The 26,988-nt window shown below is 38.7% G+C and overlaps 1 protein-coding gene across 1 annotated transcript in view; it reads right to left on the bottom strand.

The window, feature by feature from the left end:
- mlycd (malonyl-CoA decarboxylase) overlaps positions 1 to 18,524 on the bottom strand; it is a 53,683-nt gene extending 35,159 nt beyond the window's left edge. The window contains exon 1 of the mRNA XM_063067143.1: positions 17,885 to 18,524. Coding sequence (XP_062923213.1) covers positions 17,885 to 18,382 — 498 coding nt within the window. The 5' untranslated portion in view covers positions 18,383 to 18,524. The remainder of the gene's footprint in view (positions 1 to 17,884) is intronic.
- Positions 18,525 to 26,988: the final 8,464 nt, after the last annotated feature.

Here is a 26,988-nt window from a genome sequence, read left to right on the forward strand (position 1 = left end):
GTTGGCAAAAATACTCTTGACTCTAACTTTTGTAAAACTGCAGTCACAATAAGAGTTTGCCTTAAAGGAATTGCTAACATGCTGTATCATCAACAGCTCAATTTTTTCTTTGATACTTCGAACACAGACTAATGGAATAATAAATCAGTTTGGAAAAAAGTACAGAAAAATGACCATTAAAATAGATTACCCAATTTTCTTTAAGTGTAGCTAATAACATTTTAACAATTTATATTTACACCAACTTGTAGCCATAAAGGTTTAAAATAAATCAAGATTAAAATGCTTCTCTCTACAAACTTTATGTTTAGAAACAGCGGCCTTTCAAATGTGTGCTATTCATACAGTCTGTTGTTTGTCTGCATTGGGGTGGGAACTATGTTAAAGTGCTGGCATATCTATATTTTTAAATCTATTAGTCTCATCAAAATGAAAAATCTAAACAATGTTCTTAAAAGCCCCAATAAGTCTGTAATGTTTTTATAACATACTTCACTGAATCATGCATCCATCATTTAACTTTGAAAGGAGCACAAAAATAAAGACCATTTCTTCTAACATTTTTAAACTAATGTTTCTTCCTCATTTTGCAGTGATTCCATTGGGACAGTCATCATTGTATGACTGCTGACGAAATTCAATTTCTGTCATTTTTAAGGGGTAAACACCAGAGACTGTAAATTCATACCATTCTACAAAAAATATCGATGTTAGTAAAGAACATCACCATGGAATTAATTGCAAAACTTAAAAGGAGAAAAAAATACATATTTTTGAATGACTATAGCTGGCTATGGCAAAGCCTGATTGTGGTCATTCACATATTTTCATTTAGAAACTGAGAGAAAACTATTTAAAGAAAATATTTAATAGCTTTATAGTATCAAGAAGATTCTGCAGCAATCTACAGATGTATTAACAGTTTGTTTTTGGTTTCTTTGACTCATAAGTAAAGTCATACTGGGAGAGAATCTAAGACTCAGTTTGTTTGCCCCACATCACTAACAGTGCCAAACAATGAAAATTGTAAAGAAGTAGAACACATAAAACACGGAACAGTACAGGCCCTTCAAACCATGATGCTGTGCCAACCTTTTAACTTCTCTAAGACATGTTACAGCTGTGAGAGAACTTTAGAAGTTTACACCAAAACACCACAGCTTTCTCCACATATCTATCACACAAATCTCAGAAAATAACTTCCATAATTTCCAAAGTTAGGTTGAAAGTTAGTGTATAAGAGATTCCTTATGCCTAGTCATTCATAAATCATTGAAATCCACCAGAGGGCAACTTCAGCTGAAGCCACATGCCATTTTCACCTGGCCTCAGCATAAATGTGTGCCAATGGCAACTTTCAAATCTACTCAGAAAACCTTTCCACAGGCTTACAGAACATCAACCATCCTTGAAAACTACAAACGTTAAGAATTCAAATTATTTTATAAACAATTTTAGAAGTATACGGTTATATGAAACCAACGTTGTAAAATGATTTTGTATTCAATACTGTTGAATAACACTGTGTCTTATTGAAAGTTACATTCTGTGTGGCAGCTGACTATAGGGCATATTGAAGGCTGAACACAAAGCCATTAAAACCATTATTTCAAACTGGATGACACGTTGATTGAGGATGCAAATTATTTGGGCAATGTAGCATTCCACACCTCAACATCTGCAGCAACAGCAGTGTTTGAACAAATTTATCAAAATGCCAAAAAAAATTTGAATTCTTCAACATAAAAAGCATGACACAAAAATACACAAAGGTTCATGATGTAAAATTAGATGATGATAAATTATATCAGTAGTAGAATACATTTATCTCAGTAGGGTAAAAAGCATCATGGCAATAACTACATATAATGCAGTGAAACTGATGAGAAAAAATCCATCAAATTTTCAGGTATCTAAATTAAAACCTGAAATATTTCCAAATCACCTTGGATATCCTGCTTATGAAGCAGATGTCATTCTAAATTTTCTTCATTGACAAGGTACAACAATGAATTATTTAAGGTGCATTCTGGATCAAGTGCCTTAGGAAAAATCCATAATATCAGATAAATAGGGAATAACAAGAATACAAAAGTTCAAAGAAAACTGTCAGCTAACACAATCAGGTACTGGCAACTTTCAGTATTCCAGACTGAATGCAAAGTAAAGCACTGCACATAAAGCTGGGGTAATTCAAAATTTAGATGGATAGATTTAATGAAAAAGATGTTGAATCAATAAGAGATTTTGTTTTTTTAAAAACATCACTTACTCATTAGCAAAATTCAAGGATAAATCTCTACAGCCTTGGAGCAAGAGAGTGAATAATTAAAAGGTAGTAACTTCAAATTAATTTTGGAGAATCCAAATAGAGATTTCCACATGAAATTTGTACAAACAGCAAACAGCCAGCTCAATTATCAACACAAGAAATTCTGCAGATACTGGAAATCCAAAGTAACACACACAAAATGCTGAAGGAACTCAGCAGAACAGGCAGCATCTATGAAAATGAATAAACAATCGATGTTTTGGGCTGAGGCCCTTCTTCAGGACTGCCTGGAAGGGGGAAAATGACAGAATAAAAGGCGGGGTTGTTGTAATTTGAATAAAGTCACTGGAGAAAGACTGAAGCTAGTGGATACAGAAGAGTCCTGTTCAACCCAATATTACATGACAGTTTATATGCTAAAGATCAAAGGACAATTCTATATTTACAATGTATCTACAATGTTTGCTTTGAATTACAGATATCGTTCACACCTTCTTCGCACCCACACTCGAGACACCCAAAATGAAATGTTAATCAGCATTATCTGGTTTTCCAATTAACTGTTCACGGCTTTAGGAACCTATTGTCCAGGGCTGCATTTTAAATTTAATCTACAATCCATGTTCAGGTCCAAAGATTAAGCCAAGCGGGTAGGAAAGGTAAAGGGCTGTATTATACTTCTCCAAACCCATTTTAACAGATCTAAATTTCAATTTTACAGGAAATAAGTTAATTGATTTAACTATATAAGGTTACCCTATAGTAAGACATCTTCCTACATGCTTCAAATGCTTAGAGTTAATTCAATCTTCAAGAAAATGATCCAGGATATAAAACAATAAAATAAATCTGAAACCCTTGCACTAAGTTTGGCACATGGTATTTGGACTATCAAGAATTTTTCTTTCAAAGAATTACCACTAGGATTTAGATACTAGACAGTAGTGCAAATTTTGAGCTCTGAAACTATTACTAGTCACGGCATGTGTCAAGTCAAGTGAAGTTTATTGTCATTTAACTACATATAATATATAAAATATATACAGAAACGAGACATTTCTTCAAACCAAGGTGTAAAGCACATAACACATGGTAACTTATGAAGGCATGGATAAAATCTACAGATTAATCATACATAAATAACAAACTGAAGTGCATTAATATTACATACTGTAAGGTATGAAACAGATTAACCAGTGACACGTTGAATACGATGCGAGCGGCAGTTCAGAAGCCAAATGGCCTGGGGGAAGAAACTGTTTCTTATCCTAACCATTCTTGTTTTTTTCACATCATGGTCTCTTGCCTAATGGTAGAAAGTCAAAGATGATACTAGATGGATGGGTGGGATCCTTAATAATACCAAGGCCCCTGCATATGTAGTGCTCCTGATACATGTCCCTAATGGATGGTAGACCCCTATGATGCTCTCAGCTGTTCTTATAGCCCTTTGTAGGGACTTCAGGTCCAATACTCGACTGCTCCCATATCAGATCAGATGCAAATTGTGAGGATGCTTTCAATGGTGCTCCTGTAAAACACAGTTAAGATGGGGGGGGGGGGGGGGAAGAGTCTTGCTTGCCTCAATCTTCTTAGGAAGTGGAGGCACTACTGTGCCTTCTTGTACAGGGAGGTGATGTTAAGGGACCAGGTGGGACCATTATTTGTAATGTGAACTCCTCGGAACTTAGCACACTTAACTCTATCTACAGAGCAGCCATATATTCACTGAGGGGGATGATTTGTCTGCACCTTCCTGAAATCCAATGATTTCCTTTGTCTTTTCCACGTTCAGGCTTAGCTCATTCTTCTTATACCAATCCACCAGCCGCTCCACTTCTCAATACTCCATCTCATTATCGTTCTTGATAAGGCCCACTGCTTTTGTATCATCCGCAAGCTTGATGACACAGCTTGAGCTGAATCCTGCAACACAGTAACACGTCAGCAGTGTGAACAGCAGCAGGCTGAACACACAGCCTTGGGGAATGCCAATGGCTCAGCATAATGGTATGACAGATGTTGCTGCCCACAAGGACTGACTGTGGCCTTACTGTTAAGAAGTCCAGTATCCAATTGCAGAGGGAGGTGTTGAGACCCAGGGAGGACAGTTTCTGGGGTATGATGGTGTAAGTGGCATTCTGGCACATGGGACCTCATTTACCAGGTGGGATGGGGGGAGTGGAGGACAGAGGTTATTACATCATCAGTGGATCACTAAAACAATGTTCAGTGACAAACATATTTAGAAATCCCAATTATTGTTCCATACCATAATGATAGTCGGTATTCCAAAAACTCAATATTAATCACTCAAGATATCAATAAGATCATCAGACTGCTCTGAAATTTGGTGAAAGATTAATATCAAGGGCCTTGTGTGATTACTGAAGAAAATACTGCCTCTACAATAAAAATACAAATATAAACTGCAATGTCACAGATGGACTCCAACTGATTAGCTAGCCAGTAATGGAACATGTAAGCCTTCTCATTTATAGTTTGTAGATTTCACTGGAAATGTAGCCTTTACTGGCCACTCTAATTATACTTTTCTACAGTCCTGGTGGTGTTCCAGGAAAAAAAAAACTGGAAAATGAAGGCTGTCCATCTCACCAGCACATTTCAATTTCATCTCAAAAACCAGTGACCTTCAACCTATCCAATATTATGTCTTGCCTGAGAAAACTTACTTTACAATTTAGCCTCCATCATAGCAACACTTCAGGAGATCAAGTCTGGGTTTGTCTAAGAACTGAAAAGTAGTTCCATTAATGAACTGGAAAACTACTACATCTATATGGAAGTAAAATTCTGCAAAAATATTGTACTATATTTTTTGAAAGTCACATCTCAAAGTTTTTGGCCCTTATCTCCTTCTGACAAAGAATGTACTTTAAAATTATAGACCCTGAATTTTTCAATTTTATATTGTGGAATGAAGTTACTTTATATCACCAACAGTGCAGAGAGTCATTCATCCATACTATTCAGGATTTAATAAATTTAAATCCAATGTTAACTTTGGATACTGGAACAAAGAAAAATCCCCTAATTTGCAATTTTACCACATTCTAAAATTATTTCTATTAAAGGCACAGGATGTGATCATCGAAAAATAGTATCTTAAAAACTCAAAATGCCAGGAAGTGGGAGCATGACGGAAATAAAAAGAGAAGGGGAGGAGAGCAAGAGAGTGACAGAAAGAAAAAGAACCTTATATAGATTCTAATTCAGAATCAATTCTCAGGGTAATTAGCTGCTGAAACTATCCAGTGATTTACAGCGATGTCCCAACTTGTAACATATTGCAATTAGCTTCACATAACAAATTCCACGTGTCTTTCATTCCACTTATTCAGTCTGCTTACATGTCTTTGTCTACATTTACAATGATCTAATTAAAAAACGGTATTTATGCAAAATAATTTCTTCTTTGCTTTAACAGTGTTTACACAGCCAACCATGGATTTTAAGAGGTCACCATGTAACTTCAGCTTCATGATAGGGTAATTTTTTTGTAAAGGAAAAGATTAGGTCCCAATGTATTGTGCCATTGGGACAACCTATTCTCAACAACAAAATGCTAATTTATTAGTCTGGACTATTAATAGGCAATAGAATCTGATGATCTACATTCCAGAGTTTTGAAAGACACTACTGAGATAGCATATCTCTGGTTATCTTCTTCCAAAATTCCATAGATTCTGCAACAGTTCCTGAAGATTAGTGGGTAACAAATGTAACTATTATTTAACAAGGAAAGCATGTGGGGAAACAGGCAAGTAACAGTTAGCTTAATGTTATAGTCAGGAAAATACTAGAAATTCTAATAAATAATGTGATCCAAACAGACAGAAAAGAATTACATCATTAAGTAACTAATCATAATAAGGAATTATGAAACAGAAATCATGTTCAACTGATCCATCAGAGTTCTTAGAGGAAGCAGCTAGCAGACAGAGAAGTACAAACAAAAGGCTAAAATGAACAGAGGATTCTAGTTAATTGGGGCACATCAGGACTAGTACATTTTGGATTAATTGAACAGCAGCCCCAATTTACCAAAGTTTCATAGAAACTGATAAAATGTATTTAAAAAAACATTTAACTGAGTAACAATTTATGTATTTAAATAAAACAGAATTAGAACACTGCCAAAACCTCTACAGTACAATAAAACTGTGTATTAGTTCTTACTAGTTATTGATGGAGGAATTCATCTATTTTTTTTGATTGACTGTAAACAAACAAAATCAGCACAGGCACCTAGTGGAAATAATGGACTGCCTTCGTACAATGCTTTAGGTGACTGCATCCTCCAAACCCTCACTTTCATTGTACCTTTCAAGATGATTGTCAATACCTTTGTAGTACCTAACTTGTTGAAGTATTGAAATCATTTCATTTTCACTCCCGTTTCTAGCATCTCCAGGCCTGAATGCTTGAAACCACAGTCAGCAAAACAGTTCCAAGTTGTTTTACTGCTTATTTCGCATCAACTCTCACTAACAAAATAACTATTTAAAAACTGACCACTCTAGGCAAGTTATAGTGTCCAATGGCCAAGCAAATGCATGTGACCAACTGTTTGGCAAGTCTCCTGCTCCAATTAAGTGGCATATTATCCCAAATAAACAAAGGGATTGTTGGCTATTTTTTCGACTTAATGTTTGTTCTTCAAGAGTTGTCATAAATAAACAACTGCTCTGATTAATCGGACTCCATTGTATTTGGATTTTCACAAGGGCTTCTCGCACACAAGACCATAAGACCATCATCTATAGGAGCAGAACTAGGCTATTTGGCCCATTGAGTCTGCTCCACCATTCAATCATGGGCTGATCCAGTTCTTCCAGTCATCACCACTCTCCTGCCTTCTCCCCATACCTTTTGATGCCTTGGCTAATCAAGAACCTATCTATCTCTGCCTTAAATGCACCCAATGACTTGGCCTCCACCGCTGCTCGTGACAACGGATTCCTGATTCACCACCCTCTGACTAAAGTGATTTCTCCGCATCTCAGTTTTAAATGGACATCCCTCAATCCTGAAGTCATGCCCTTTTGTCCTAGAATCCCCTACCATGGGAAATAACTTTGCCATATCTAATCTGTCCAGATCTTTTAACATTCGGAAAGTTTCTATGAGATCCCCCCTCATTCTCCTGAACTCCAGGGAAAATAGCCCAAGAGCTGCCAGACACCCTTCATACAGTAACCCTTTCATTCCTGGAATCATTCTTGTGAATCTTCTCTGAATACTCTCCAACGTTAGTTCATCCTTTCTAAAATAAGGAGCCCCAAACTGCACACAATACTCCAAATGTGGCCTCACAAGTGCATTACAGAGCCTCAACATCACATCCCTGCTCTTAGATTCTACACCTCTAGAAATGAATGACAAGTTTGCATTCGACTTCTGCACCATTGACTCAACCTGAAGGTTAACCTTTAGGGTATCCTGCACAAGGACTCCCAAGTCCCTTTGTATCTCTGCATTTTGAATTCTCTCCACATCTCAATAATAGTCTGCCCATTTATTTATTTATTTCTCGCTCCTCCACCTATCCTGGTATCATTGGCAAAATTAGCCACAAATCCATTAATCTCATAGTCCAAATCATTGACATACATCGTAAAAAGCAGCGGTCCCAACACTGACCCTTGTGGAACTCCACTGGTAACCAGCAGCCAGCCAGAATAGGATCTCTTTATTCCCACTCTCTGTTTCCTGCCGATCAGCCAATGGTCCACCCATGCTAGTAACTTCCCTGTAATTCCATGGGCTCTTATCTTGATAAGCAGCCTCATGTGTGGCACTTTGTCAAAGGCCTTCTGAAAATCAGGTACACCACATCTACTACTTGTAATTTCCTCAAAAAATTGCAGTAGGTTAGTCAGGCAGGATTTTCCTTTCAGGAAACCATGCTGGCTTACCTACAGGTACTGAGGCTACGTCCACACTAGACCGTATAATTTTGAAAACACTGGTTTCGCAAAAAAATGGTAAGTGTCCACACCAAGCATTTTTGAAAATACTTCCATCCACATTAAAATGGGTATTTGGGTGAATCTCCTCCTACTGGGCATGCACAGGACACATCTACAGAAAACAAGCGAAGAGAAAATGGTATACTTGGTTCGCGTTTGTCCAGTTACAGACTAGAAAAACTTAAAAGGAAATTGCCAAACGACGGACAGCTGTTGGCTCTCGCGCAGGAGGACTTAAAACTGGAAAAACAAATACTGGAGCGTAGGGAGGCAACCGACAGGGAGTTCACGGACAGTATGACCCGGCTGACGACAAACATTGAAAAACTGACTAACTCTGCTGCAGAGGGATTTGCACTGATGAGGAATATGATGGCTTCCCCCCTCCCCCCCCCCAAGTACTTTTCACTGCCACAATACCAGCCTCACAGCCACTACAATAGCTACACATACTGACACACAGACCCCCGGGTGGCCCCACCAACATCTTCCCCACTCCCACAGAGGGGTCACCCTGGAAACATTTTCTACAGCCATAGTCTCTTCACCGATGAAAGTGACGACAGCTACAACTAACTGCAATAAGGCTTGTTACTGGGCAAAAGTAAAATTTGCTGTTACCTCATTAATTTGCCTTTACTTTTGCCATGTCTTTCTGTATTATTTTGCTATACTTAACATGCACAATAAACCGAGTTACTGGGCAAAAGTGATTTTATTTTTACCTGAGTAAAAGTGAAACTTACGATTCTCCTTTTTTAGCCTTAACATTTTCATGTCTATGCCAAACATAAGCTACTACTTAAAAATGACATTTTGAAAGTAGTGACAATTGCATCTATTGAATGTTTGCACAAGCAATACATTAATAAAGCACCTTGTTAAATGTACCTATTCGAACGTACCTATGCAGAACTCCACGCAAATATCCCCTAAACATTTGTCACATTTCTTCCGTACATTTCCTAGAGAACATCTGTTCTCAATTTATGCTTCCAAGTTCCTGCTTGATAGCCTCATATTTCCCCTTACTTCAATTAAATGCTTTCCTAACTTGTCAGTTTCTGTTCCTGTCCAATGCTATGGTAAAGGCGATAGAGTTGTGATCACTATCTCCAAAATGCTCTCCCACTCAGGGATCTGACACCTGACCAGGTTCATTTCCCAATACCAGATCAAGTACAGCCTCTCCTCTTGTAGGCTTATCTACATATTGTGTCAAGAAACCTTCCTGAACACTCCTAACAATCTCCACCCCATCTAAACCCCTCACTCTAGGGAGATGCCAATCGATATTTAGGAAATCAAAACCTCCCACCACGACAACCCTGTTATTATTACACCTTGCCTGTAATAGATGTTGCCTGGCCTGCCGAGTTCCTCCAGCATTTTGTGTGTATTGTTTGTATTTCCAGCATCTGCAGATTTTCTCTTGGTTGTAGATGTTATGCTTTTAACTCCAAAACATAAAGCAAATGAAAACAAAAACAAGGGAGCCCAAGAGATGTGTGTAAATTTTGTTCTTTTAGTGAGGCACGCCCATCTAACATGCTGTGCAATGACATATGACATTCACATATTTTTACATATAACCTGTCTTGAATTATTTAAACAAGAATGCTTAATCAAACAATTTACAGTATTACTGAAATATTAAATATATAACACTCCTCCCTGCTCAGCTATAAACTCCAACTTAACGTAAGATTCATTTCAACTATATACATAGTGTATGATATAAAACAACTATAACATAGATATCCACAGCATAGTAAATTTACATTGCCCCATTCTGGCCTCAAGATTTAATCACTGTGGAGGACTTCTTACTTGTGGGATAACATCTTTGCTGACCAGGGAGGTCACTCGGCTTGGCTTGAAACAATCTCAGGTTCGGGGGCCTCCTCCGGGTGGTTACAGGAATTGACTCTGGGACTGCAGGAAGTGATTCTGACAGCTCTGGATACTTTTCTTCTGCAGGTGTTGGCATCCTGAATAGTGCGTAGTAAACTGCTCCATCTGACTATCCCAGCCCACCTGACAAAGCTTTGAGCCAATGCATTCATTTTGACCACATTAAGATGACCAGCATGTAGCTCCTCCAACACATTAGCTCTCAGCTTGGATTGTACATCAACTTACAATCCCCACATAAGGCAACCCCCTACAAGGGTAAGTTCGTTATAGCCCTGGTCAAAATGGGGTAACTGGGATTTCAGCTGTACATTCCCGCCATTTCGGGGGGGCCATGTAGGCCTGAAAGAGTGTGGCATCTTCTCTGGTTTCCCTTTGGATTATCTCTGGCATAATCGGAAGACTTTCAACTTGCATTAGCGAGAATATGTCAAGAGAAGTGTCCTCTTGTAAATTTTTCAGGAGTTTCCTTTTCCAAGGATAATCCATCAGCATTTCCATGATTAATACAAGAATTCAGTCTTGTAATTGTGTCCTAGAAGAAATAGAGCCCATCTCTGCATTCACGCTGCTGGAATACCCTTCTGTAGAATGAAAAAGGACACTAGTGGTCGATGATCAGTAATGAGGGTCAACCCTCTCCCATACAAGTACTGGTTGAAACACTTTACACACCAAACCAGACTCAAGGCCTCTCTGCCAATTTGTGCATAATTTTCCTTTGTAGCAATAAGGGAGAGTGATGCAAAGGCTATGGGGCGTTCACTGCCATCACTCATAACATCTAACATGACTGCACCTATACCAAAAGGTGAGGTGTCACAGGCAAGCTTTACTGGATGATGTGGATCATAATGTGCAAGTACAGTGTCTAATGTCACTGTTTCCTTTACCCTTTTGAAAGCTACCATACACTGCTTTGTCCATTGACACTTCTTCCCAATCTGTAGTAATGAGTTCAAGGGGTGGAACACAGTAGCTAGGTTTGGCAGCAACCTGTCATAGTAATTGACAAATCCTAAAAAGGACTGCAACTGTGACATTATCTTTGGCCTTAGGGCATCCTACACTGCGTGAATTTTCTCAACACACTTGTTTACCACTTGTGCAAAAAATGGTGTAACCACAGTAATTGGTGCTTGGTTTAAAGAATTCACACTAGTTGCATCATGCTCTGAGCCCCTAATCTTCCAATATAACCATATCACCATATAACAATTACAGCATGGAGACAGGTCATCTCGGCCCTTCTAGTCCGTGCCGAACTCTTATTCTCACCTAGTCCCACCGACCTGCACTCAGCCCATAACCCTCCATTCCTTTCCTGTCCATATAGTTATCCAATTTAACTTTAAACGACAACATCAAACCTGCCTCAACCACTCCTGCTGGAAGTTCATTCCAGACAGCTACCACTCTCTGAGTAAAGAAGTTCCCCCTCATGTTACCCCTAAACTTTTGCCCTTTAACTCTCAACTCATGTCCTCTTGTTTGAATCTCCTCCACTCTCAATGGAAAAAGCCCATCCACGTCAACTCTATCTATCCCCCTCATAATTTTAAATACCTCTATCAAGTCCCTCCTCAACCTTATACGTTCCAAAGAATAAAGACCCAACTTGTTCAACCTTTCTCTGTAACTTAGGTGATGAAACCCAGGTAACATTCTAGTAAATCTTCTCTGTACTCTATTTTGTTGACATCTTTCCTATAATTCGGTGACCAAAACTGTACACAATACTCCAAATTTGGCCTCACTAATGCCTTGTACAATTTCAACATTACACCCCAACTCCTATACTCAATGCTCTGATTTATAAAGGCCAGCATACCAAAAGCTTTCTTCACCACCCTATCCACATGAGATTCCACCTTCAGGGAACTATGCACCAATACTCCTGGATTCCTCTGCTCTACTGCATTCTTCAATGCCCTACCATTTACCATGTATGTCCTATTTTGATTAGTCCTACCAAAATGTAACACCTCATATTTATCAGCATTAAACTCCATCTGCCATCTTTCAGCCCACTCTTCTAACCGGCCTAAATCTCTCTGCAAGTATTAATCTTTTTAATAATGTCTTGAGATTTTGGAAACATTTCTTGTCATTTTTACCAGTAAAAAAATTATATTATCCAGTTAACACTGAGTGTCTGGACAGCCTTGCAGCACCTGCTCCATCGCTTTCTGCCAGTGTTGGCACAGATGCGATTCCAAAAATAAGCCTATTAGTGATAAAGCCCTTTGTGAGTGTTTACGGTGCCCCGCTGTCCACTTTGCTGAAGTGTTTTCCTCCAGTAAAGTTTGCAAAGATATCCTCATACAAATGTCATTTCCACAGGAGATATCTTTTCTCCAGTACAAGTTCTTAGGTGGATATCTGCAGGCTTCAGTTCAGTATCTTTGAAATGCTGTTTAATTTCAATCTGTGGAATGAATGACTGAAACAGCCCAGCCAGTGCCCAATTCCATTTTAATTAATTTGCTGTTCACTTCAGTACAAGTCATATTGCTTATCTATTGATATTTTCACATTATAAATTCCAAGCTATCCAGTTCTGTGTCACTCTCATCAGACTTTTCATCAACAACTTGCAGATTACTGCTCTTTATGAAACTGCAACTTGCATCTTTTTCACCTCCCTGTAGTCTTTTTACTTTTGTCTGCCCAGCATGCTCTTTGTATGTAGCATTAGTGGCTGACAAATCAATTCACGGGGGGGGGGGGGGGAAAGAGAATTTTAAAAAGGAGTGCTTCCTGGGGCTCGGTGCATTAGCTGCAGACCAATCGATTTGCGATTCATTTGCAGGAGCAAATAAAAGTAAAGCAGGGCCAAAGCAGAGCGGCCATTGTGTGAGTGGACAAGTGTAGAAGTGAGAACATGAGGCTTTGGCAAGGAGGCACAGGTAAGGCTTTTGTAGTGGTTGAATAAAAAGTCACTAAATTACAGCTAATTAAATAAAGGGATAATGCAGGATCAGGTGATATGCTGTAGCTGCATGACGCGGGAGCTGGTACACCCCACTGTGGTTCCTGGTGACCGCATCTGCAGCAAGTATTGGCTGCTTGAAGAACTCAGGCTCAAAGCTGATGACCTGGAATATGAGCTTCAAACACTGCAGAACATCAAGGAGGGGGAGAGTTACCTGGATTCTCTGTTTCAGGGGGAAGGGGGAAGTCACACCCATTAGATTAGCTGCCTCAAATTTAGTTTGTGGTCAGGGGGAAGAGGGTCTGCACGCAAGTGAGGCGGGTAGTGGGATCCAACAGACAGTGCTGGACAAGCCTCAGCCCTTGAGCTTGACCAACAGGTCTGAGATTCTTGCTCTGTCTGAATGAGAATGGGGGTTGTAGGAAGGATTAGCAAGCCTAACTGTGGCACCATCAGGGAGTCATTTAAGAGGGGGGAGAGAAGAGAAATGTAACAGTAATTGGGGATAGTAGAGTCAGGGGAATAGACAGAGTTCTCTGTCGCAAGGATAGAGCGTCCCAAAGGCTGTTTTGCCTGCCTGGTGCCTGGGTTCGAGGCATCTTATCTGGCCTGCAGAGGCATTTGCTGTAGGAGGGAAAAAATCCAGTTGTTGAGGTCAATGTGGGTAACAATGACATAGGTGGAGCGAGGAGAGAGGTTCTGCTAAGGGAATTTGAGCAGCTAGGGACTAAATTAAAAAGCAGAACCAAAAAGGTGGTAATCTCTAGGTTACTACTTGAACCACTTGCAAATTGACATAGGGTCAAGATTAGAATTAAATGCGCGGTTCAAGGATTGGTGTGGGAGAAGTGGGCTTGAATCCATGGGAAATTGGCACCAGTATTAGGGAAGAAGGGAGCTGTACCAATGGGACGGGCTCCACCAGGGCCGTGATGGGACCAGGATCCTAGAGAATCGCATAACTAGGACTGTGGATAGAGCCTGAAATGAAATAGTGGGGGGGGGGTTGGTTCAACAGACTGGAGAAATAAAGTAAAAAGTGTCAATACAGATAAAGAAAAAGCAAAAGATTAAAAAAAGAGAAAAGTAAGAGTGGAGTGAAGTCAAGTACAAAAGAGTAAAAGATTACAAGATTTTAAAAGCACAATGAGGGTAAGGGTACTTTCTTTGAAAGCCTGCTGTATTCAAAACAAGGTCAGTGAACTTGTGGCACAAATCAGTACAATAAGGTATGATTTAGTGGCCATTACAGAGATGTGGTTGCAGGGCGGACAGGATTGGGAATTAAATATCCAAGGATATCAAGAAGTACGGAAGGATAGGCAGGAAGGTAAGGGAGGTGGGGTAGCCCTCTTAATTGAAGTTGAGATTAGGACAATAGTGAGAGATGATACAAGATCTAAGGAGCAGAATGTTGAATCCATCTGGGTAGAGATTAGGAATAGAAAAGGGAAAAAAAAAATCACTGGTGAGAGTTAGTCAATCGGCCATCGAATAATAACATTAGTGGCACAGGCAATAAACCGAGAAATATCTGAGGAATGGAACAGCAATTATCATGGGGAACTGTAATTTGCACATAGATTGGGTGAATAAAGCTGGTCGAGGCAGTCTTGAGGAGGACTTCATAGAATACGTTCATGATGCTTTCTTGAACAGCATGTTACCGAACCTACAAGGGAACATGCTATCTTAGATCTAGTCTTGTGCAATGAGACAAATAAAATTAATGATCTAGTAGTTATGGAATCTCTTGGAAAGAGTGATCACGGTATGATTGAGTTTCTCATACAAATGGAGGGTGCAATAGTTCAATCTAAAACCAGTGTATTATGCCTAAACAATGAAGACTACACTGGGACGAGGAAGGATTTGGCTACTGTAGACTGGGAACACAGGCTATATGGTGGGACAGTTGGGGAACAGTGGAAGACTTTCAAAGAGATTTTTCATGGTGCTCAACAAAAGTATATTCCAGTTTAAAGCAAGAACAGCAAAGGTGGGGAGAGCCAGCCTTGGATAACTAAGGAAATAAAAGAATAAAAGAAGGCATCAAACTAAAAGCTTGTGCATACAAAGTCGCCAAGAGTAGCTGGAAACAGGAAGATTGGAGAAACTTTAAAAAGCAACAAAGAACCACTAAGCCAGCAATAAAGAAAGAGACGCTAGATTATGAAAATGAGCTAGCACAAAATGTAAAAAACGAATAGTAGGAGTTTTTATAATTATATAAAACAGAAAAGCGTGACTAACGTGAACATAGGTCCCTTGGGGAACGAGAAGGGGGAATTGATATTGAGTAATAAGGAAATGGCAGAGGCTTTGAATGACTATTTTGTGTCGGTTTTCACGGTGGAGGACACATCTAACATGCCAAAGAGAGATGCTATGGATGCAATGGGAGGTGAGGACCTCGATACTATAGCTATCACTAAAGAGATAGTGCTGAGCAAACTTGTGGGCCTGAAGATGGATAAGTCCCCTGGTCCTGATGGAATGCATCCTAACGTCCTGAAAGAAATGGCAGAAGTTATAGTAGAGGCTTTGCTGATAATTTACCACAATTTTCTGGACTTTGGGCAGGTCCCAGCAGATTGGAAGATGGCGAATGTCAAGCCACTGTTCAAAAAAGGATGTAAGCAAAAGGCAGGTAACTACAGGCCAGTTAGTTTAACATCTAGTTGGTAAAATGCTTGAAGCTATCACTAAAGAAGAAATAGTGAAGCATCTGGAAAGAAATGGATCCATCAGGCAGACACAGCATGGATTCAGCAAAAGCAAGTCCAGTTTGACAAACTTACTGGAGTTTTTGAGGATATAACAAGCACAGTGAATAAAGGGGAGCATATGGATGTTATTTACTTGGATTTCCAGAAGACGTTCAATAAGGTGCCGCATCAAAGACTTGTGCATAGAGTTGAGAGTGATGTATTAGCATGGACAGAGGATTGGTTAACTAATAGAAAGCAGGGAGTTGGGATATATGGGTGTTATTCTGGTTGGCAATCAGTGATGAGCAACATACTTCAGGGGTTGGTGCTGGGCCCGCAACTGTTCATGATATACATTAATGATCTGGAAGAGGGGACTGAGTGTAGTTTATCTAAGTTTGCTGATGATACTAAATTAAGTGGAAAAGCAAATTGTGCACAAGATATGGAGAGCCTGCAGAGAGATAGAGATAGTTAAGTGAGTGGGCAAGTGTCTGGCAGATGGAGTATAATGTTGGTAAATATGAGGTCATCCACTTTGTAGAAAAAAATGAAAGAGCAGATCATTATTTAAATGGTAAAAATATTGCAGCATGCTGCTGTGCAGTGGGTCTTGGAAGTGCTTGTGCATGAACCACAAAAGGTTGGTTTGCAGGTGCCGCAGGCTATCAAGAAGGCAAATGGAATTTTGGCCTTCACTGCTGGAGGGATTGAATTTAAGAGCAGGGAGGTTACGCTGCAACTGTACAGGGTACTGGTGAGGCTGCACCTGGAGTACTGCGTTCTGTTTTGGTTTCCTTACTTGAGGAAGGATACACTGACTTTGGAGGTGGTGTAAGAGGAGTTCACCAGGTTGATTCCAGAGATGAGGAGGTTAGACTATGAGGAGAGATTGAGTCACCAGGGACTGTACTCGCTGGAATTCTGAAGGATGAGAGGAGATCTTATAGAAACATATAAAATTATGAAAGGGATAGAGGCAGGAAAGTTTTTTCCACTGGTAGGTGAGACGAGAACTAGGGGACATAGCCTCAAGATTCGGCAGAGTAGACTTAGGATGAAGATGAGAAGGAATTGCTTTTCCCAGAGAGTGGTGAATTTATGGAATTCTCTGCTCAATGAAGCAGTGGAGGCTACCTCGGTAAATATATATTTATAACAAGGTTGGATAGATTTTTGTCTGGTAGGGGAATTAGAGGTTATGGTGAAAAGGCAGGTAGGTGGAGATGATTCCATGGCCAGATCACCCATTATCTTATTGAGTGGCAGAGCAGGTTCAAAGGGTCAGATGGCCTACTCCTGCTCCTATTCCCTATTTATTTCTTATGTATGTCTCCTTCATTGGTGTATTTTCTGCAAGTTTAATCTTTAAACCTGTATTGGTCTGATGTACATGATTAGCAAAACTGGCAATTGCTTTTCATTGGCTAATTCATTTGCTTCAAAATACTGCTCACTTGCTTCATACATATTCTAGTTATCTCTTGCGCAATCTAACGCAACGATCTTTCCCATGTAGTCAGCCACTTCTGCTTTGTTTTAAAAATTTATGATTGTTATCACGTGATATTCACTGTTTATGAACCCACTAATTTGTCCGTTTTCTGCCTTTTTTTTATTTAAACGTCTCTTCCCTTCCAAAGAACACATGATATGATTTTTTTTACTCTAATGACTCACTACACTTTTTTTAAACTGGAACAGCTCGCTGCGCTTCAACAGGCAAGTTGTCATCTCGGATATATTTAAAACTTACTTGTCGCCACCGTTATGTTTTGTAACCTCAAAATATAAAATTAAAAAGAAAAGCAATGGAGCACGAGAGATGCATGTAAATTTGGTTCTTTACTATGAGTGAGATGCACATTCACATAATTTTACATTATCGAAACAACAAAAATTCTTAATCTTAAATATATTTGCAATGTTACTAAAATATTCTGTACACAACAGTAGGTATAAGGGTGTTGGATGGGGTGGATGAATACTGAGTGTTGTGGAAGAATGCAGTCCCGAGGTGTAGAGGCTAGTTGCGTTCCCACCTACCCCCTACTCTCACCTTGATATGCGGACTGTCGGCAGGCCTCATTTTCAGGTACCGCAGGACGTCAGCCCGCAGGTCGACAATGAACTTCACTCCGTCCTCCAGGCGACCGATGCGGCTGATGAGGACGCTGTAGCGGGGTGTCAGTGCGTTCCGCAGCCGCTCCTCTGCCTGCAGCAGGGCGCCCAGGTCCCGGCACTGGGCCTCGGCCAGCCGGCCGCACAGTTCGTCCACCCGGCCGTGCTCCACGCCGTACTCGGCTGTCAGCTTGGCCAGAAAGTCCGGCCTCTGCTCTGCGCTTAGGCCGCGATAAAAGCGCACAAACTCTCGCGTCTGCTCCTCGAACAGAGCCGCCGGCGCCGTCTTCTCCCGGGGCTCGCAGGCCGCGACCGTTCGCCGGAGCACCTCGTCCATCTCGGGGCCTCGGGCTGCGCTGCAGAAGCGCGGCCCTCCCGGGTAACACAGCAAAGTGGCCGCCTGCCGCCCGGACGCCCACAACAGCGGCCAACGCATTCTGCCTTGGTTCAAATCGGCCTGCGCTGCGCCCGTTCTGAGCAGTCACCCTGGCAACTGCACCGGCACTTCCCACCCGTGCCCGGAACTTGACATTTCTAGATAGCACTTGCAGAAATATGGTTAATGCACCTAGTCTTTTTTTTATCTGGGAAAGGGAGGGACCAAACAAAACTAGCGGTCATAGGTTTAAGGTAATTTAAAACGGACCTGTGTGGCAACTTAATACAGAGAGCGGTATGTTGAACGAGCTGCTAGTGATGGGTGCAAAACCACTTATTTGGATGAGTACATAGATAGGGCAGAGGTTCCCAACCTGGGGTCCATAGACATTCGGTTAATGATAGGGGTTCATGGCATAAAATAGGTTGGGAACCCCTGGTGAGGAGGGATATGGGCCAAATGCCGGCAAATGGGACGAGCTTAGGCGATCAGCATGGACCAGTTGGTTTGAAGGACTGCTGCATACTTGTATGATTCTCTTTAGCGTAGGCTTCAGCTTGCTGGCTGAACATTGCAAAAAAAAAGTTTAATTCACCTACCTACACATACTCTGACCTTATTTGCCACAGATGAAAAAAAGGAGAAAAAAAACCTACTGAGCAAGAAAAAGTGAGAAAAAAAAGGCGTTCAACCCCAGAGCCATGCGTCATACAAAAGCTCCTAAAGATAAACATCAAACTGCCAGCAAAAAAAAGAAATGTACCAAAAATTTACAATTAGATCATGAAGGAAATCTATCAATTAACTCAAATGATGATAACGAACAAATGAACCCCATCTTTTCTCAAAATCAACCTAGGTTCAAAGGTTCGACTTTTAATTTTCTCCAAACTAAGACATAGCATCACTTAAGAGAACCATTGTGACAAAGTGGGAGCCGATGTATCCTTCCACTTCAACAAAATGGCCCTCCAAAAGGGGCAGTATCTACTCATATCTTAAAAAACAGAGACTTTATTAGGGATAGTCAGCGTGGCTATCTGCAGAGGAGGTCATACTAATAAATGTTAAGTTTTTTGAGGTCATAGAGATGATTCGTGAGGGTAGGGTAGTGGATGTTGCTTACACAGACTGCAGTTAAGCTTTCAACGAGGCCCCTCATATCCACAAGATTAAGCCACCTTGGAACTCAGTAGATTAGATTCAAAATTGGAAGGCAAAGAGGAGTGAAGGAGCAGTGTTATTCTAATTGGAGGTCTATAACCAATACATCAGTGTTAGGACCTCTTTTGTTTGTGATAATGTAAATGATTTGAACAAAAGTGTAAGTGGGCTTATGAGTGAATTTGCAGATGGCAGTAAAATCGGCAAAGTTGTGAATAGTGAGGAACATTGTCAAAAGAAACAACTGTATATATACCAGTTGGAAATATTGGCAGAAAAGTGACAGATGGAGCTTATTCTAGATAACATTGGCAAAACCCTTAGGACAATTACTTACAGAAGGATCTTGGGCTGCAAGTTCAAAGAGATGATTGTGGACTTCAGGAAGAGTAAGACGAAGAAACATGAACCAATCCTCTTAGAGGGATCAGAAGTGGAGAGTGTGAGCAATTTCAAGTTCCTGGGTGTCAAGATCTCTGAAGACCTAACCTGGTCCCAATATGTCAATGCAGCTATAAAGAAAGCAAGACAGTGACTATATTTCATGAGGAGGAGATTTGGTTTATCACCGAAAACACTGAAAATTTTCTAGACATAGACAGTAGAGAGCATTCTAACAGGCTGCATCACTGTCTGGTATGGAGGGGGGCACAGGATCGAAAGAAGCTACAGTAAATTGTAAAATTAGTCAGTTCCATCTTGGGTATTATTCTCCATAGTATTCAAGATATCTTCAAGGAGCAGTGCCTCAGAAAAGCAGCGTTCATTATTAAAGATCCGCATCACCCAGGATATGTCCTCTTCTCATTGTTACCATTTGGAAAGAGGTACAGAAGCTTGAACGTACACACTCAGCAATTCAAGAACACCTTCCCCTCTGCCATCTGATTCCTAAGTGGACATTGAACCTATGAATACTACCTCACATTTTTTTTTTTGTTTTTATATGTCTGTTTTTGCACTATTTTAATTTAATCATTTAATATACATATATACTTACTGTAATTGATTTACTTTTTTTCTCTATATTATCATGTAGTCCTTGTACTGCTGCTGCTAAGTTAACAAACTGGCTGACATATGCAAGTGATATTTAAGCTGATTCTGATTCTATTTGATCTCAGAAAATGGCACACAAATATTAAAGTTGTAAAGAAGGCAGATGGCTTACTTGCCTTCATCAATCAGGGCACTGAATGTAAAAATTAGGAAGTCATTTTGCAGTTGTATGAAACTTGATTAGACTACATTTGAAGTATTGTATATAGTTCTGGTTGCTACATTACAGAAAGGTTGTCGAGTTTGTGATGGATAGAGCTAGATGATGTTTAAGCTTTTTGCCAAGCTCAGCTTTCTAACATAGCAGCTGACCCTCCTAGAGATCAAAGAGTCAGAGTCTCCTCGTGGCAGCTCGTGGAATAAGACATTTTTGTCGTAGCTCCATCTTTCACAACTTACTTTCCACTGTTAGATTTGTTTAAAGTTTGAAGATTTATTGTTCTTGCTGAAGGATCTACGATTTAATTACGATGGCTGATTCTCAATCCGGAATCAAATTCAGAGGTGGCAAAGCTTTTCCTGAAGTTGAACAAACAAAGAAATTAGAGGAAGTCTCTACTTCAGAAAGAATGCTCTCTTTAATAGAAGCTAGTAATGCGAAGATCGGTACGGTGGACACCAAGGTCGATAAACTGATGAACGCTCATGAAAAGCTGGAAAAAAACATTTTCGCTGTTCAGGAATCTTTGAAGAATCTGGAAGTTCAATATCAGACACTTAAACAGAACACTCACAGAATTGAAAGAGAACAGGAGTTAATGAGTCAAACTATTAAAGAACAAGAATTGAAGATGTCTTTTATGGAAAAGAAAATTAATGAAGCTGCTTCGGAATTATCAAGAATTAAGAAGAAGTTGATCGATCTGGAAAGCAGAAGTCGCAGGATGAATTTACGCATACTGGGTTTGCCTGAAAATATGGAAACCGGTGAGCCATTGAAGTTTTTTTCGAACATGTTATATTCACTTTTTAGTGACATTCTCAAGGACTGTTCGATTCTGGACAGAGCCCACCGAATTCGACGTCCTAAGCCTTCAGCCGAAATGAAACCACGTCCTGTGATTCTGTGTTTGCATTATTTTACAACCAAAGAAGTATTCTTTGGGATACAAGGAAAAGGGATAAGCTAATTTATAATGAGGTAAAGATCCGTACAGTTGAAGATTTTACCCCAGAGATATATGCTGAAAGAATTAAATATCGGGAAGTTATGGCTGAATTTTATAAGATTAACTGTCGTCCTGCTTTGCATTACGTAGCTCATCTGATAATTACTCCACCTAATACTCGTCCATAATGGATTGACTCCCCAGAAGATGGTTGGAAATCTATAAAGGAGTTTAAGTCCACCTTGCAAGCAATTTGAAAAGCTAATCCTTTGCTGGGAGCTGTTTGTTACGGTTTCGATGGAAGTCCGCTCCACATTTTATGAGTCCCCAAGCATGGATTTGGTTGACTTACTTAGATCTATCTGTTGCTGTTTGCTTTAATAGTTAATATAGTTTTGGATATATAAATAAATATTTTTTTTTCTTTGATTTGTGAGTCTTTAACAGTTGTAGTATATTAGTTGGTTGGATTTAGCTTTTTTCGAATACATGGTTACGTATTTTAAATGGATTTAAGATGCCCGTCGTTAGTTCGGTGTTAACTTTTGTTAGACATAATATGAAAATATTTGGAATCTGTTTATTTCTTTATGTACTCTTTGTTATGTCTTTTTGGTGGTGGTAACATATTACTTTGTAAGCAGGGGCTGCTATCTGGAGACAGGGGTCAAGGGTCATTAGAGTAGCATGCTGTCCGCCTATTGGACAGTTTCCGGGTTTTCGGAGGAGGGTGAGTCTATTAGATTAGTTTTTTTTTGACTGGGCAGTCCTGAGAGGTTTTTTTTTGTCAATTATCTTGCTTTTCTTTCTGATCGAGTCATGCTTTGTCCTTTCTTCGGATTTAGTTTGCGCCTGCACATTGGCTTACCTTATAAAATTTTAAAATTAAACTTTAAATATGGATCTTAATAAAATTAATATAATATCTTAGAATTTGAATGGTATGAACCAACCTATTAAGCGCAGAAAGATTTTTAAGAAATTAAAAACACTTCATGCAGATATTGTTTTTGCGCAGGAGACTCATATCCGTAGGCAGGATGAAAATTATTTTTTTTAATTTTGGAAGGGACCCTTATTTCATTCTTTATCAGTAAATAAAATAAGAGGGGTATCTATTTTTATTAATTCTAAAATCCCCTTTGTTCATTTTAATATTGTTACTGATTTAATTGGAAGATATTTAATTGTTACTGGTCTGTTATGTGGTCAAAAGGTGGCTTTGGTGTGTGTCTATGCACCTAATATAGATAGTCCTGAATTTTTTAAGAAGCTATTTTCTGTGCTGCCGAATTTAAATAAATATAAGTTGATTATGGGCAGTGACTTTAACTGCTGTCTCTATCCGTCGATGACAGATTGTCCACCAATCCGTCGCTTCCTAATAAAGCTGTGACTTGTATTAATTCTTTTTAATTAGAATACGGTCTGATGGATATTTGAAGATTTAGACATCCTAAAGAAAAATATTCTTTTTTTTCACATGTATACCATAAATATTCAAGAATTGATAATTTTTTGCTGGACATGCGATTGGTGCCCTCTGTTGCTGATTGTGCATATGATGTGATTGCGTTGTCAGATCATGCACCTATGAAACTAACTTTGAAGTTTTCTGATAATATTCTGAAGTTACCTCAGTGGAGACTTAATGTTTTATTGCTACAAGATTCAACTTTTGTATATTTTATTAACTAGCAAATTTCTCTATTTTTTGAATTAAATACAACTGAGGGAATGTCAAATTTAGTTATTTGGGATACGATGAAATCTTTTCTTAGGGTATGGGTAATTTCATACTCAGTAGGTTTAAGACGGAAAACCAAGGCAAAACTTTTAGTGATTGCTAATAGGATTAAAGAAATAGATAAAGTTTATTCAGTAATGCCTAGCGAAGATCTCTTTAAGGAAAGGATGGAACTCCAAACACAGCATGATTTGCTTTTGACTTTTCCCATTGAGCAACAACTTCTTAAATCTAAAAGTCAATTTTATATACATGGAGACAGGTCAGACAAATTATTGGCTGGTCAATTAAAAGCAAATATGGCTAGAAGACAGATCCTGAAAATACGAAGACCTGATAGAACTGAAACGGTAGATCCTTATGAAATTAATAAGGTATTTATGGATTTCTACTCTAATCTTTATAAACCTAAATTTTCAGACAATATTACTTTTATGAATAGATTTTTGCAAAAATTGAATATACCTAAAATTTCTATTCAAGATATGAATATATTAGATGCTCCTATTAAACAAGAGGAAATAGCAAGGGCTATATCCTCTTCCCAAGTAGGTAAGGCCCCGGGACTGGATGGATATACAGTGGAATTTTATAAGACTTTCACTGAAATACTCACACCTCATTTATGTCACATTTTCACTGACTCTATATCCTCTGGGATTCTCCCAAAAACTTTTTATGAAGTATCAATCTCATTAATTCCTAAAAAAGAAAAAGATTTATCTGAATGTGCTTCCTATAGACCAATCTCACTACTGAATGTGTATTTTAAAATTCTTTCTAAGATCTTGGCTAATAGATTTGAGAGTGTTTTACCTAGTGTTATTTCCAATGATCAACCTGGGTTTATTAAAAATAGATGTTCACATTTTAACATTTGAAGATTATTAAACATTATTCACTCTTCTCCATCTAAAGAATCTGAATATATTGTTTCTCCTGATGCAGAGAAAACCTTTGATAGGGTGAAGTGGTCTTTCTTATTTGAGGTTTTGGAAAGATTTAATTTTGTCTCGGGATTTATTTCCTGGATCAAATTGATCTATCATGCCCCTATGGCTGCGGTTATAACTAATAATCAAAAATCTCTTTACTTTAGATTATACAGGGGTACTAGGCAGGGATGTCCTCTTAGCCCTTTATTATTTAACTTGGCTTTAAAACCCCTTGCTATTGCTCTTAGAGATTCTAATACTGTTCAGGGTATTAAGAGAGGGGACAAAGTACACAAGGTTTCGTTGTATGCAGATGGCCTGTTAGTTTATATTTCAGATCCTAGGAAATCTATTCCTTCTATGTTATCTATATTTTCTGAATTCAGTAGTTTTTCTGGATATAAATTAAAATAAGTGAGTTATTTCCCATTAATAATTACTCAGATCAAAATCATCAAGTACCTTTTAGTATTGCTAAAAATTACTTTACTTATCTTGGTGTTAAAATTACTAAAAATTTTAAGGACTTCTATAAGTATAATTTTCTCCCATTAATTGATTACACCCAACAAATGCTTTCTATATGGTCACCTATGACATTGTCATTAATTGGTCGAATTAATGCTATTAAAATGATAGTTCTACCAAAATTCTTATATATATTTCAGGCAGTTTCTTCCTTTGTTCCTAAAATGTTTTTTGACAGAATAGACTCTATAATCTTATATTTAGAATAATAAAAATCATAGATTGAGTAAACTCTTACTGCAGAAATTAAAAAAGGATGGTGGTATGGCTTTGCCAAATTTTAGAATGCATTATTGGGCAATTAATATTCGATACATTACTTTTTGGATTCATTATTCTGATGATATGTGAATGTCCTTCATGGTTGGAATTGGAGGAAAATTCGGTGAAGGGGTTCTCTTTGGCCTCTTTACTGGGAGCTCCTCTTCCCTTTTTGTTTTCTAAGATTAGTAGACAAGATTTTAATCCCATTATTAAACGTACTTTAAGAATTTGGTTTCAGTTTTGTAAATTTTTTAAGTTAAACAATTTTGTTCTTTCTAGTAATATGTCACGTGACCGACAACAATGAATATAGAAATGAGTCAGGTTTTATAAACAAATAAACATTTATTAAACTCAGCTCAAAATTAGTAAAAATAAACAAACAAAAAATCTCAACCGGAAGTAAACTGCTATGCGGCCATTTAACAAACCTCCACTCAGTACTAGTTCTTAAAGCGGTAAATGCGAACAGTCTTAAAGTGGTAAATTAGAACACAGTTCTTAGAATGGTAAATTTGAAAGACCAAGTGATTTATACAGTCAATTAGGAGAGATTTTCCTGAAGTAAAGAATTTCTCGAAGACTCGATGTTACTGCCAATCCCAGCCGGAACCTGCCTTGTCCACAGGACTCACAACGATGGAAATAAAATGGTTTAAAAGCACTAACCTTTTTCCTCCGTAGACTAGATACTGCACGACCTTTACTGCTGCTTTTAGCAGAAGTTATCTCATGCAGATCACTCTTACTTGAAGGAATTCAATAATTGTCGATCCTCTCCAAAACCGCCGAACGACTCCTTCAGGTTCCCATCTTCACTCTCCAATACAACTGAAAAAATGCATCAACAGACCTGGCAGCGATTGGTGAAACTACCACCCCAACACTTCTGTACCTTACAATAGAAAGTAAAACTCAGTTTTAAAACGAAACTGCATCATAAAAAAATACACAGCAATATGGAGTAACTGACGAACTAAACTTAAAACTCAACTGGAAAAATCTAACTGCATCACCAGGGCTATACCCTTTTATATATCTGTTGAGAACAGATCATCAGGTGACTTCACATCGACGGGAAAATTTACATCATGTGACCTCTGCAAGACCATTACATTATCCTCATAATACAGTCACAAGATATCCATGAGGTATGTAACATATCCATCTCAATTATTTTTTTAAACCATCAATTTTGGATAAGGCCTTTTAAATTTGGAAACCAAGGGAATAACAACTTTTCAGATTTGTTTTCAGGGGATTATTTAATATCTTTTTCTCAGTTAGTGGATAAATATGATTTATCTAATGTACACTTTTTTAGATATTTACAAATTAGGAATTTCTTACAAGGTTTGCTGCCAAATTACCCTTCTGCTCATCCACCTGATATGACAGATGCTCTTTTTCAGCTTAAACCACTTCAAAAAGGGTTGATCGCTATAATTTATAAATGGTTATTGAATTTACGAATGATATCTAATGATAAAATTACAGGTGCTTGGGAATTGGAATTTCAGGAGTCATTTTCAGATAATCAATTAAATAAAATTTTTCATTTGTTGAATAACTCATCTATTTGTGCCTGTCATTCCTTGATACAGTTCAAGGTAGTGCATCGGGCCCATATGTCAAAGGATAACCTAGCACGTATTTTGTCCAACAATAATCCTATTTGTGACAGATGTAATATTGAGGTGGCCACTTTAACTCATATGTTTTGGTCTTGTATAAAGCTAGATAATTTTTGGAGAGATTTTTTAAAACACTATCAAAAGTCTTGGATCTGGACCTGCAACCTAATTTACTTACGGCAACCTTTGCGATTATCCCATCGGAAGCAGGAAATATTCCTGT

The sequence above is a fragment of the Mobula hypostoma genome, chromosome 14 (assembly GCF_963921235.1).
Source record: "Mobula hypostoma chromosome 14, sMobHyp1.1, whole genome shotgun sequence".
In the NCBI taxonomy this organism is placed as follows: Eukaryota; Metazoa; Chordata; class Chondrichthyes; order Myliobatiformes; family Myliobatidae; genus Mobula; species Mobula hypostoma.